At 32.9% G+C, this 15372-nt stretch overlaps 1 protein-coding gene across 1 annotated transcript; it reads left to right on the top strand.

Moving 5' to 3' along the window:
- The first annotated feature begins 1436 nt into the window (after positions 1-1436).
- On the top strand, positions 1437-4629 carry gngt2b (guanine nucleotide binding protein (G protein), gamma transducing activity polypeptide 2b). The gene is given in 3 exon segments (NM_001204332.1): positions 1437-1592; positions 4116-4204; positions 4295-4629. Coding segments are annotated over 2 exon segments (210 nt in total). The 5' UTR covers positions 1437-1592; positions 4116-4120; the 3' UTR covers positions 4421-4629.
- Positions 4630-15372: the final 10743 nt, after the last annotated feature.

The raw sequence follows: 15372 nt of genomic DNA, 5'->3' as shown, positions 1-15372 counted from the left end.
ATGAAAATAAATACGTACTCAGCAAACTTTGAACTTTAAACATTATTTAGTTTTATTTTCTACAGGAAGGTTAACTAAACCACTTTAACTCATCATATGAGCCATAATCATTAATAAATCAAATTTATTCTGGTGTACACTTTAAAAAACATCTGAAACTTTTTTGGTATTTTTTGATATATGCTTTTATTTAAAAAAATTTATTTATGCTTTTAAATTGCATTATGCGATCTTAACCTTTCTTCCAGCAACTTTTAATCTAGAAAAGTCTGAAAAAGTGACTTTTATGAGCATTTTTAATAATTTAAAGTGATATATTGTCAGGGTTGGTGTTGTATATTACGCTACAAAAACCTTGTAATAATCTGCCAGTACATTTTCTGTTATTTTACAGACTTATTTCTCTCTATATTATCATTTCTTATACATGATAATATTTCAAACTACTAAAATGTCAATTAAAGTCACTTTGTTAAACTGCAGAGTTGAATTTTCAACATCAAAAATCAACAGAAATCTAACATCAAGCCAACAGCTTAAACCAGCGTCATGTTGACATCAAATACTGACGTTCTGGTATTGCAACCAAATTTCAACGTCGGATAGACTTCATAGTAGCATAACGTTGATATTTAGTTGATTTTAGGTTGTGTTAGAAAGTGACCAAAATCCAACGCCATATTGACGTTATATACTGACATTTATTCGTCAGGTATGGCAACCAAAATCCAACGTCTAATAGACGTCATAGTGGAAACGTCCACACAACGTCAAGCTGTAACATCATGTAAACTTTTTCGTGTTTTTTTTTTTAATGTTTTTATTTTAAATTTTCCCCCATTTCTTTATGCTTTTAAATTGGATTATGGGATCTTCATCTTTCTTCCAGCAACTTTTAATCTAGAAAAGTCTTTTATGAGCATTTTTAATAGTTTAAGTGATATATTGTCAGGGTTGGTGTTGTATATTACGCTACAAAAACCTTGTAATAATCTGCCAGTACATTTTCTGTTATTTTACAGACTTATTTCTCTCTATATTATCATCTCTTATACATGATAATATTTCAAACTACTAAAATGTCAATTAAAGTCACTTTGTTAAACTGCAGAGTTGAATTTTCAACATCAAAAATCAACAGCAGACATAATGCAATTTGCAACCATAAATAACCAGAAAACACTTGCGAATAACAAAATATGGACACTTTTCATTAACAGATATATTTTTTCAGTGTAGCTGGAGTTTCTAAGATCCATTGATGATTTTTATAGGTCTCCGCAAAAACTTGACATTGCTTTAATTGCAGTTTTGTAGGGCTATTTCCTCTTTGAGCTGGTCCTGCTGAATGCTTAGAGGTGACTCTTCTCTCTTTGGCCTAATGAGATCAGTGGAGATTGAGGACATCAGAGCTCAGTCCTCAATCTCCACACCTCAGAGAAGGAGGAGGATTTTCAGAGTACAGAAATACAGGAGGAAGCTGGAGATCAGAGCTCAGTGTGTCTGGGGGAGCGAGAGGTCTGCACTGCTCATGATCTCCTAGCAGGACACAACACACTTCTCTGACTGCCGCAGGGCCCGACAATCCACAGGTAAAGATTAAAAAAACAGCACTACACCGTTAACAATGTCCTGTAGAATCTACAGTAACTTACTGGCAGCAGTTTGCTAGTAAATCAATTACGGCAAAAATACTGTATTTACATTTACAGCACCATTTATCTCGCTGTAAATGTATTTAATTCTATGTATATCTTTACTGTAAAATATTCTGTAATTTTTTTACAATGCAAACACAGCAACACAGTGCATACTTTTACTACAGTAAAATACAGTTTATATTACAGTTAAATACAGTGTAGTTCACACAAATCGTTAACGGTGTACTTTTGCTTAGTTTTTGGGCAAGATATTGCAAATGTGCAGAATGCTTGAACAGAAAAATTGTTAATAAACCAGAAACATACTTTATTTAAATTTTATTTCAACAGGTAAAATCAGATTATTATTTTTTGCTTCATTTTTGTCAGATTATTGCAAATATACAGAATGGTTGAATAGAAAAATCTGAACCAACCAGAGCTATTATATAGTCTTGTTTTAATTCAACAAGTAAAACCAGATTTTTTATTTATTTTTTGCTTTGTTTTATTGTCAGATTATTGCAAATATGTGGAAAAAACAGATATATTATTTATCTTTACATTTTAATTCAACTGGTCAAAAACTTTTTTTTTTTTTTTGCTTTGTTTTTGGTCAGATTATTGCAAATATGCAGAACGATTGAAACAGAAACATCAAAAACAACCAAAGATATCATTTATTTTTACGTTTTAATTAAACATTTAAAGCCAGCTTTTTTTTTTTGCTTCATCTTTGGTCAGTTTATTGCAAATATGTGGAAAAAAACACATTTATAATTTATATTTAGATTTTAATTCATCAGGTAAAAAACAGCTTGTTTTGTTTTTGTTTGGATTATTTGTTTTGGATTATATGCAGCACATTTGAATGGAAAAATTGGAAACAACCTGACATAATCATTTATTTACGTTTTAATTCAACAGGTAAAATCTGATTTTTATTTATTTTTTGCTTTATTTTGGTTGGATTATTGCAAATATGTGAAACATTTGAATAGAAAAATTGGAAACAACCAGAGATATAATTTATTTACAGTTTTATCCAATACAGTTTATTTATTTATTTTTTGCTTAATTCTTCTTTGGAATATTGTAATTATGCGGAACAGTAACAACTAGACATATTAGTTATTGTTAAATATTAGTTCAACAGGTAAAAAAAAATGGAAAATTAAATTATTTTAAACATATTAAATATGTTTAAATAGAAAAATGTGAAACAATCAGTGATTAATTTAAACTACATTATGCACATTTCAATTTTCCCTCATAAAAGCCTATTTTAGATACGCAAATAAGGATTTAATAAGCTTTTCATTTATATAGCCTTTATAATATAATCAAATAGCATTTTTTAATTCTCTGAATATGATTTTTGCAATGTCATTTTGACATTTTTGTGCATTTACCTGTAATAGTTTTGTATGTATTAACAATAATCCATTTAACAGACACTTTAACCCAATGCAACTTCATAAAAAAAGGAAATTAAGAAAACATGATAGTTAACATTAACGAATCGGCCCCAGATGCCAACAAATCTGTGACAGAATTTGTAAAATAGATTGTTGTGAAGTATAAACAAACAATTAACTATATAAATAAATAAGTAAAATCCAAAATTACATTTCTATTTATTTCAATTTAAATAAACAAACAAAATAAGTAAATATATTCTGAAATTACATTATTTTTTTAAAATAAACAAACAAAGATAATTGTAAAATAGATTGTTGAATATTATAAATAAATAAACTAATTAATAAAATCTGATATTACATTTAAATTTACTTTAGTTTAAATAAACAAACAATTTTTTTTTTAAATAGATTGTTGGATATTATGAATAAACAAATACACAAACATATAAATAATTAAATAAAATCTGAAATTATATATAAAATAAATTAATTACAAATTAAATTAATTAAACAAATATATAGATAAATAAAAAAATAGATAAATAAAATCTGAAATTACATTTAAATTTATTTCACTTTAAATAAACAAACAAACAAATGTAAATTAGATTGTTGGATATTATAAACCAACAAACAAATAATTAAAATCTGAAATTACATTTAAATTAATTAATTACAAAATATTTTTTTAAACAACCAAATACATAGATAAATAAATAAATTATTAAACAAATAAATAAATAAACAAATGAATAAATGAATGAATAAATAAAAAAAATTAAAAAATCTGAAGTTACAATTAAATTTATTTCAATTTAAATAAAGAAAAAAAAAGTAAAATAGATCGTTGGATATTATAAACCAATAAAAAAATAAATAAAATCTGAAATTACATTTTACATTTATTTACATTTAATTTAACAAACAAATACATAATTTATTAACATTTAAGTTGCATTTAAAACAAGATAAAAAACACATTAAGTATTGTGCGCAAAACCTTTTTAAGGGAGAGTATTTTCACATATGTCTCCTTTTCTTTTCTGAATAGTCAGGATGGCTCGGGACATGTCAGATAAAGAAATCCTGAAGATGGAGCTGGACCAGCTGAAGGTGGAAGTGAACACTGCTCGTACCGCGGTAAGAAACTCCATCATCATCATTATCTTCCATCCATTGTTTCGACTGCTTGATTTCAGTCAGTGAAAAAAAATTCCTTCTCCTCCTCAGGTTTCAGCAACAGCCCCAGAAATCATTGCATTTGTGGAGGGTTTATCTGCCGAAGATCCTCTGGTTAAAGGTGTGCCAGAGGACAAGAACCCATTCAAGGAGAAGGGAGGCTGCATTATTACGTAGCGTCGGCCCTGGAGGAACCAGGGCTCTCTGTTCAATCAACGCTTTTTGTATAAAGTTTGCCGGTCCTAGAAATGCTTTTGATTTACTGTAGTTTAAAATAAAATATAAAAGATGTCCAGAAATGTGAACCCTCATGTCATTTAATACCTCTTTGTGATATGATGCTGTCGGTCTGTTTTTGAAATAAACACATTAGCAAACTGAGCAAATGGTTTAATGTCGTGGTGTCAGTGCGATCTAGACTCTAATTTGGTCATTCATTCATTCATTCATTCATTCATTCATTCATTCATTCATTCATTCATTCATTCATTCATTTTCCTTCAGCTAAGTCCCTCATTTATTAGGGGTCACCACAATGGAATAAAATGCCAACCATTCCAGTGTATTTTAGCAGGAAACACCCATGCACTCTCTCTTTCATACACACACTCATACACTTCAGTTAATTAAGTTAATCCAATTCCCCTAAAGCGCATGTGTTTAGACTGTGGGGGAGCAGCACCCGGAGGAAACCCGACGGAGAACATGCAAACTCCACAGAGAAATGCCAACTGACCCACACTGTAAAAGCTAATACCCTATCTACTCACTAAAACTGAGGTAACGGATTACAAGCAATATTATTAATTAAATTCAACTAATATGAATTGAGTAACAATTAATTAAACTGGCTTATTTAAAATTAGTCATTTAAAATGAGTAACTGCAAACAATATTTTTAAAAAAAAGCTAATTTTAACCAAAGTTATTGATTTATTATTGATCGTTGTAACAGAAAATGATTGTGAATTTGAAAATGCTCATTTTAATCACGTTGGATTTAATTAATATTTTCTCTTTTTTTAATTATTCAAAAGTCATGGCTAAATTCTCATAATAAAATTCATTCGATTTTATTAAAGACATTTTTAAGTAAGTTCAAAGCAAAAAAAAAAACCTTAAGAACAGGAAATAATTTTTTTTTTAAATAAAGTGTACATATTAAATTCTAATAAAATCTACAAGAACACAGAAGCTGAATATATCTATAAAGAAAATCACAATTATTTGACGAAAAATTTGAATCCCTGAAAGAAAAAGTCAGAATTTTGAGATATTCAATCATTCATTTTCCTTCAGCTTAGTCCCTTCATTTATCAGGGGTCGCCACAGCGGAATGAACCGCCAACTTATCCATCACGTTTTACACAGCGGATGCCCTTCCAGCTGCAACCCAGTACTGGAAAACTCCCATACATATTCATTTACACACACACAAACATACACTACGGTCAGTTTTCTTTAACCAATTCCCCTAAAGCGCATGTGTTTAGACTGTGGGGGAGCAGCACCCGGAGGAAACCCGACGGAGAACATGCAAACTCCACAGAGAAATGCCAACTGACCCATACTGTAAAAGCTAATACCCTATCTACTCACTAAAACTGAGGTAACGGATTACAAGCAATATTGTTAATTAAATTCAACTAATATGAATTGAGTAACAATTAATTAAACTGGCTTATTTAAAATTAGTCATTTAAAATTAGTAACTGCAAACAATATTTTAAAAAAAAAGCTAATTTTAACCAAAGTTATTGATTTAATTATTGATCGTTGTAACAGAAAATGATTGTGAATTTGAAAATGCTCATTTTAATCACGTTGGATTTAATTAATATTTTCTTTTTTTTTAATTATTCAAAAGTCAAGGCTAAATTCTCATAATAAAATTCATTCGATTTTATTAAAGACATTTTTAAGTAAGTTCAAAGCAAAAAAAAACCTTAAGAACAGGAAATAATTTTTTTTAAATAAAGTGTACATATTAAATTCTAATAAAATCTACAAGAACACAGAAGCTGAATATATATATATAAAGAAAATCACAATTATTTGACGAAAAATTTGAATCCCTGAAAGAAAACGTCAGAATTTTGAGATATTCAATCATTCATTTTCCTTCAGCTTGGTCCCTTCATTTATCAGGGGTCGCCACAGCGGAATGAACCGCCAACTTATCCATCACGTTTTACACAGCGGATGCCCTTCCAGCTGCAACCCAGTACTGGAAAACTCCCATACATATTCATTTACACACACACAAACATACACTACGGTCAGTTTTCTTTAACCAATTCCCCTATAGCGCATGTGTTTGAACTGTGGGGGAAACGGGAGCACCCGGAGGAAACCCACGCCAACACGGGGAGAACATGCAAACTCCACACAGAAATGCCCACTGACCCAGCCATGAGTCGAACGAGCAACCTTCTTGCTGTGAGGCAACAGCGCTAACCACTGAGCCACCGTGATGCCCATTTCTGAGATAAAAACCATTACAAGAAAAAAAACACGTCAAAACTGCAAAATGTAAGCTCAGAATTCACTAAAACAGGAGATCAGAAGTGAAATGAAAACTAGATTGTCAAATAAAAATGGAATTTGTGAGATTTAAACTTAAAATACTTTTAAAAAATAGTAAAAGTTACATGATTACATCAATTAAAATTGCATAGATGAAAAATAAAGCAGAATTGTTAGATAAAAACACTAACTCCAAGTTCAACACAAAGTCAGAAATGTGAAATGCAAACTTGCTTGTATAAAATGACTACAGAAAAGATTTTGCATTTTGGTTAGGGGCGGGAAAAAAAATCAGAAAATCTTTAATATAATTTATCCAAACGGTGGTTACCATAGTGATGTGAAAGAACTATTATGGGTTCTTATGGGTTTACACTGTAAAAAATAAATTGTTGAGAAAACATTAAAAAATAAGGCAACTTGATGCAGTAAGAACTTTGAGTTGCCTCAACAACTATTTTTTAGTTCTTCTCAGTAACAGTATTTTGTTCAGCTGACATAATTTTGTTCATTCATGCAATGTTGATTATTGCATTTTACTAATAAAGATATTCTTTTCACATCAACTAAAGCAACAGTAACTGCTTTTGAGTCAATAATTTTTTTTTGTTGGATGATTGTTTTTCAAATTTGCAAAATAAGTAATTAGTTGTTTGCATATCATCCTATTTTTAATCATTTTACTTAAAAATGAACACAAACTTACTACTTCATCCATTCATTCCTTCGGCTTAGTCCCTTTATTCATCGGGGGTCACCACAGTGGAATGAACCGCCAACTTATTCAGCATATGTTTTACACAGCGGATGCCCTTTCAGCTGCAACACAGTACTGGCAAATGCGCATTCACACTCAGACCACTGGGGCGGAAACCGGAGCACCCGGAGGAAACACACATGAACATAGGGATGTCAACTGACCCAGACGGGTCTCGAACGAGCAACCTTCTTGCTGTGAGGCGACTGTGCTACCAATTGCGCCACTGTGTCACCCCTCTTTCAAGCAACAGATAAACAAGCTCAGTTTGCAATCGTCACGTCACGCATGCCCAACTGATTCAAATATCAACATTCCTATTCAACACAAAAATGTTTGTCCAGAAAACTCAGTTAAACATGTAGACATGACATTTTAGCGAATATTGTTGATATAGCAGATATTTTTGTGTAATCAATTCTTATTCACAATTCTTAGTAAATATGACAGAAAAAGAACAGTGCGTTGAACAAATGGTGATTATGTTTTTTACAGTGAATCCAATCACCTATACCGCATGTCCTTCCGGAGGAATTCAATGTAAACGTTGGGAAAACATAGAAACTCCCCAATCAAAGCCAATGTTGGGTTGATTTTTTTTTCAATTCAATTTAAATCACACATTTTGGTATGGTTTGTTCATATTGACCCAACATTTCATTTACATTTACATTTAGTCATTTAGCGGACGCTTTTATCCAAAGCGACTTACAAATGAGGACAAGGAAGCAATTTACACAACCAAGAGCAACAATGAATAAGTGCTATAGGCAAGTTTCAGGTCTGTAAAGTCTAAGAAGGGAAGTATTAGTAGTATTATTTTTTTTTATTATTATTATTTTTTGTTTGTATAGTTAGTGTGATATTCAGAGAGGCAATTACAGATTAGGAAGTGTAGTGGAGACTAAATAGTTGGGTTTTTAGTAGTTTCTTGAAAGTAGCGAGTGACTCTGCTGTTCTGATGCAGTTAGGGAGTTCATTCCACCAACTGGGCAGATTGAGCGTGAGCGTTCGCGAAAGTGATTTCTTCCCTCTTTGGGATGGAACCACGAGGCGACGTTCATTCACAGAACGCAAGTTTCTGGAGGGCACATAGATCTGCAGAAGCGAGAGCAGATAAGAAGGAGCAAGGCCAGAAGTCACTTTGTAGGCAAACATCAGAGCTTTGAATTTGATGCGAGCAGCAACTGGCAGCCAGTGCAAACGGAGTAGCAGCGGAGTGACATGTGCTCGTTTAGGTTCATTGAAGACCACTCGTGCTGCTGCGTTCTGGAGCAGTTGAAGAGGCTTGATAGAGTTAGCTGGAAGCCCGGCTAGTAGAGAGTTGCAGTAATCCAGTTTGGAGAGAACAAGAGCTTGAACAAGGAGTTGAGCTGCATGTTCAGATAAGAATTTCTTAGAGTCTAATCATTTGCTTTTAGATTCATTCATTTTCTTTCGGCTTAGTCCCTTTATTCATAATGGGGTCACCACAGCAGAATGAACCGCCAACTTATCCAGCATATGTTTTATGCGCTCATACAGCCAATTTAGTTTATTCAGTTCACTTATAGCACATGTGTTTGGATTGTGGGGGAAACCGGAGCAGCCGGAGAAAATATGCAAACTCCACACAGAACCACAGGACTTGAGCCAGCAACCTTCTTGTTGTGAGGCGATGGTGCTAACCACTGAGCCACTGCGTCGCCCTTGCTTTTAGATGTCAGCTCACATTCTCCATGACTATTCAATGTGACACATCTCAGAGATTTATATAATTATCATTTAATATCTCAGTCATCAGTGCGTCTCTGCAAATCCTGGAAACCGTATGAGCAAATCCTTCAACAACAAACTGAAATAACCTTGCTGTTTGGTCTTGCTCACACACACACGAGCCGCAGTTCATCCCAATTACTGGCTCAGTATTTAAATAGGAGGCAGTGGGACAAGTCGGAAAAGGAGCTTACAGGATGAAAAGCTCAAGATGAGGATCAGAGAATGAGCTTAAGATCTTGAGACACAGGAAGCAGATGCTGTTCAGCGGCACAGAAATGGTCTGACACACAAATCTCATGATCACAGCAGCCAATGAGCAGCCACTCATTTGGTCCACATGCGGAGGTTTACCTATGCAGAGCTCTAATGAAACATTACCCCCGTTATCATGGACAAATGACACTCTTGCCTAAATACAGCCATGCGACGCAATTGGATGAATTGAATTGGTGTGTGTGTGTGTGTGTGTGTCTGTTTGTATGGGATAGTATATGGGTGTCATTGTTGATGAAAGGGTATGCACTGCGTAAAACATATGCTAAAGTAGTTGGTGGTTCATTCCGCTGTAGTGAGCCGAAGGAAAATTAATAAAGGAATGACTTTGATAGGTCTACATTTGACCCAACGTTGGGTTACATATAACATTTTCATTTTTCTCCCGTTTTTCCACTTTTTTCCAGGAGAGAACCCTAGACTACTGTCTCCCTGGACACTTCCTCCTGCTCCTCCGGTGGGATCCTGAGGCGTTCCCAGGCCAGCTGAGAGACATAGTGCTCCAGCGTGTCCTTGGTCTTTCCCAGTGGGAGATGCCTGGAACCAGGGCCGGAGTGGGACTCCTTTTTAGCTCTGGAGTTTCAAGCCTTACCGTACGTTCACACCGAAAGCGGCGAGAGCATCAAAGTAGCCGGAAGTCATTCATTTTAAATGAGAGCCGGCGCGATAGGCGACGATAAGCAGCGAGGAGCAGCGCGGTGCGTCTTCGCCGGCGTGAGCGTCGAGGAGAGTTGAAATGAAGTCAACTTTATGGTAATGAGCTATGACGCGGTTCGGCGGCAAGCAATCAGAATAAAGACGTACACCGCTTGATAGCAGTTCAGGGAACACAGACCTGTGAACTTTGGTTCCGACCACAGTTGTTCCCAAGGGTTTGATTATTGCGGTCGCCGGATTTCCAATTATTTACAATGTTTTCTTACAGGAACATGCATTAAATAAGTTACTGGCGAGTTACTGATGTTCATTAATGTTATATAAATTTATCTTTAAAAAGCGGGAATCTCACGCGATGCGACAGTACAAAACAGTACTGCTGCTTCAGGATATTTCAGACATATGGACACATATTGGATAAATAGAGCAAAGCCACACCACATGCAGCTTAATCTTCCATTGTTATATGAATTTGATAAGAAGTGCGCAACATTTTCACGCTAAAAACATGCCTTATGCAGGAATGTAACTGATATGCTGCAACGGCTCCTTTAAGTACAAGATCAATGTAGCGAGTTTTGACGCTCTCGCCAGGCAGCGTTGTCGCCAGGGCCGCCAGAGCGACCTTGGACGCTCTCGCCGCTTTCGGTGTAAACGTACGGTTAGACCGGCCCACCTCAGTCGACGACTGACAATGTTAAAATAACGTTATTTCCAATTCAGTTTCAAATGACACTAACACGTCTTTTTCAAGGACACAGCTGCTTTAGAACTTCAAATGTTTTTCATAAATATGAGAACATTAATTCTTTATAGACATCCAGTCCTTTGTAACGGTCGTCAAACACACACACAAAAAAAATGTACCCCTACATTATTACAAAATTACATTACATTATTAATACATTATTATTATTATTATTATTATTATTATTATTATTATTATTATTATTATTATCATTATTATTATTATTATTATTATTATTATTATTATTATTATTATCATTATTATTATTATCATTATTATTATTATTATCATTATTATCATTATTATTAATGTTATTATTATTATTATTAATATTATTATTATCATTATTATCATTATTATTATTATTATCATTATTATCATTATTATTAATGCTATTATTATTATTATTATTATTATTATTATCATTATTATTATTATTATTATCATTATTATCATTATTATTAATGTTATTATTATTATTATTATTATTATCATTATTATTATTATTATTATTATTATTATTATTATTATCATTATTATCATTATTATTAATGTTATTATTATTATTATTATTATTATTATTATTATTGTCATCATCAGTATTATATTAATAATAATGATAATAATAATAATAATAATAATAATAATAATAATAATCATAATCATAATAATGATAATAATAATAATAATAATAATAATAATAATAATAATAATAATAATAACATTAATAATAATAATAATAATAGCAATAACAATGTTGTATAAAAGTTTGTAATTATGCTGATATAAAATGTTATTCTGTTGCATAAATATTTCATCAAGCAGGCCGGCTTGCACTTGCTATTCTTATCAACATATGTCAGTCATAAAGTCACATATAGATAAACACAGTGCAAAGCGCAGGATGTTTGGTTTATCTTAATTACCTTATCTCGTAACGATAACAAGAATAACCTATTTCTTCATTGTTGCTTAAATTGACGAGATGAAAACTCATCACTGGTGAGATATATAGATAAATTCTTTTGTTGATCACGTCGCAAACACTTTTGTTTATTGTGTCACAAACAAAGCATCTGGTCATTGTGCTTTCTACATTCACCAAGTGCATTATTTTCCCATGCTGGTCTGAGAATGCTTTGAGATGTCAGTGTGACATTTATCAGTGTGACTTTTGTGCGCGTGCGTCTGTGTGTGTGTGTGTTTATATAGTGCAGAAAATGAAATGTTACACAACCTCAATTTCAGCACAAGACTTCAACGCTTTCTGCTTCATCTTATCCAGATCGTCATAATGACACGTTTAGCCCTCGGTTAATATTTTTAAAAAGTGAAGTGAGATTAGAACTCCAACTTTCATGTCTTATTGCTCGGAGATAAGATATTGGATACCTACTGATTGTGAGATATTTAACTAACTTATGACCATTAAATTACATATTTTACGTACATTTTATTTATTTACATTTAATAATCAATTTGCAATTTCTTTAGATTCTCTTAAAGATGGCATTTGATACAATAAATCATAATATAGGTAAATAAATGAGAAAGGTATGGTATTAGAGGAGTTGCCTTGGACTGGATAAGCAGTTATTTAAAAAAGAGGCAACAGTTCGTGGAAATTGGCAACCTTAAATCTTCATACCTAAATGTAAATTGTGGCATACCACAAGGATCAGTTTTAGGTCCAATATTGTTTATAATTAACATTAATGATGTGTGTAAAATATCATTATAAATATCATAATAAATATCAATATATTTACCAAAACTTATGGAGTTGATTAAAACAGAAATTAAAAATTTTTAATTGTGTTTTGACGTAAACAAATTGTCATTAAATGTGAGTAAAACAAAGGTTATGTTATTTAAGAAATTAATAAGTAGTTATATTATAGATTTACAAATTGATAATGAAGTTATAGAAAGAGTTAATGCAATTAAGTTTCTTGGTGTTGTATTGGATCATAATATTAGTTGGAAACCTCAAATAAACAATGTGATATCAAAATTAGTCAAAACTGTCGCAATAATGTATAAAGCAAGATTTATCCTGGACAAGAAATCAATGTATATATTATAAACCACACTTATGTTGCCGTATATGAGTTATTGTGTTGAAATTTGGTGGGATATACGATCCATATGTACAATGCAGAAACTAGTCATTCGACTAACAGAACATGTGGGGTGTTTGGACAAGGGTGCAATTCTGGTTTGAGAGGTGTGTGGGGGGGGGCAAATCTGAGTAATGGTGATACTGTTGTGGAATGTTGGTGATAGTTTTAGAAATGTGCAGCAATGTTAAGTAATTGTGTGCAGAAAAGCCTAAATTTGAAAAATAACCTTTTTCGACTCTCGAGGAAAAACTATAGCATGAAGTAAAGTGCTATATCTAAAAAAAGTGAGGGGGACATGTCCCCCCTGTTCCCCCCGGGAATTGCGCCACTGTGTTTGGAGCATACAAATCCTTTATTTTTTTTAAATTGAAGATGCTTAAGTTCGATGATTTGGTTAAATTTAAAACAGCACAAGTCATGTCCGAAATGCATGCAAACGTTATTTGAGGAAAGACAAAAGGGATATAGAAGAACAGAATTTTGAAAACAAGGACAACTTTAAAAAGTTTGTGTATGTCTGTATGTTTTGTGAAATTATGGAACAGTCTAGATCAGACTCTCAAACAATGTCAGGATAATAATCAATTAAAAAAGTTATATATTAAATTATATATTATTAAAGGAATATAGTGATGAAGGTGATTGAAATAGGATCAAATGAGAAAGGTATGATGATATTTTAATTAATGCCTATTTGGAGTACTGTTTTTTTTTGTGTGTGTGTGTGGGGGGGGGGTTAGGGTGGGGGGGTCTATGTTACAAAATGAAAAGGTACAAATGGAATCAAACATTTAATTTGTCAAAGATTCCAAAATGATCAAATATGTTTCATGTAAAAAGAAGAGATGAGTAAAAGAAGAAATAAGTTTAAGTAATAGACGAATGATGTATGTGGTAATGGGGTGGGAAAATAATAAGCTTGTGCTTCATCCCGCTCCATTTTCAACCATGTTGAAATACATATTTTTGTTAATGATATTTTATGTATGATATTTCTCTTCGAAAATAAATCAAATCAAAATTTTCGCAATGTCATTTTGACATTTTTGTGCATTTAACTGTAATAGTTTTATATGTATTAACATTAATCCATTTAACAGACTTTTACACAATGCAACCTCATAATACTTCATAATAAGTGGGAATTATGGAAAAAATGTTAGTTAACATTAATGAATCAGCCTAAATGCATGAATTCATACTCATAATCTCCCTCCAAAGCAATAAGCAACCCAGGCTCATTCTGAAAATGTTACCCTATATACATTTCTGCAGAGCGCCAAATACATCCCAGGAGATACATTTTTTTTTCCTGTTTTTGTTTTCACGAATTCCCCAGAGGCCGCTGTGTAGGCTTTTTCAGATCTAAAATTTCTCTCATGAGTGCCATTCACGCCTGCTGCTCTTGCGTAAAACCACCAGAGGCCGCTGTTGACTGATGCCTCAAGGTTGTTGCTAGAGCGGATACGTTTGCGGCCGGAAGTTAACGAGAATTATTTCTATTATTTATTAAATTTCTCATTTGTTGTATTTTATTAACGTCTACCCCCACCCCAACCCTAATCCCAACTGTCACAGTAATGTAAAAACAGTTGTTTTACAGAGTATTAGTTATGTTATCTATTAAATTACCCAATAAATTTTATTTTTAAACGCCTACCCCCACCCCAACCCTAAACCCAACGCTTACAGTACTGTAAAAATATTAATTATCGTTATACAGGGTCATAGAAAAATACTGCTTTATTAATGTGCATATCACACTTCCGGCCCGCCGCATATCCAATCTAGACTTTACCATGGTTCGATCGACTGACTGATCGATTGACCCAACCTCTTTCTTCCCTAATCCAACCAATAGTGTTTTTTAAAGCACAGATTGACCCGCCCACCACCTTCCCTAAGCCCAACCAACAGTTTTAAAAAGTAATGCAGAAAAAGAAAAGCCCTCGCCTGATTTTCACCACGTTTTCAGATTTTACCACATTCTCACCCTGTTATTTACCTGTTTAATTTATTTTTTAGCTTTTGCTTTTGTCTTACCTGCTTTCTGGAACCGTTCTTCGCCAGACTTGAACACCATTGTCATGGTCGACTCAGGTCCGTCAACGTCGATGTCGATCTACTGGGCAAACAGCAGGAAAACCGTCCATACAGAGGTACACAATCAGCTGCTACGCGCAAAAAAAATGGCGTTTTACCACCCTGTAGCTTTCGTCAGACCGTTGTTCAGTGCTACATTGTTGAACGCAGTTAGTTGAATGCTACGTAACTCTGGCTACATAAT

The sequence above is a fragment of the Danio rerio genome, chromosome 12, assembly GCF_052040795.2.
Source record: "Danio rerio strain M-AB ecotype USA chromosome 12, GRCz13ab, whole genome shotgun sequence".
Taxonomy (NCBI): domain Eukaryota; kingdom Metazoa; phylum Chordata; class Actinopteri; order Cypriniformes; family Danionidae; genus Danio; species Danio rerio.
This window is presented reverse-complemented; position numbering and strand designations above follow the sequence as displayed.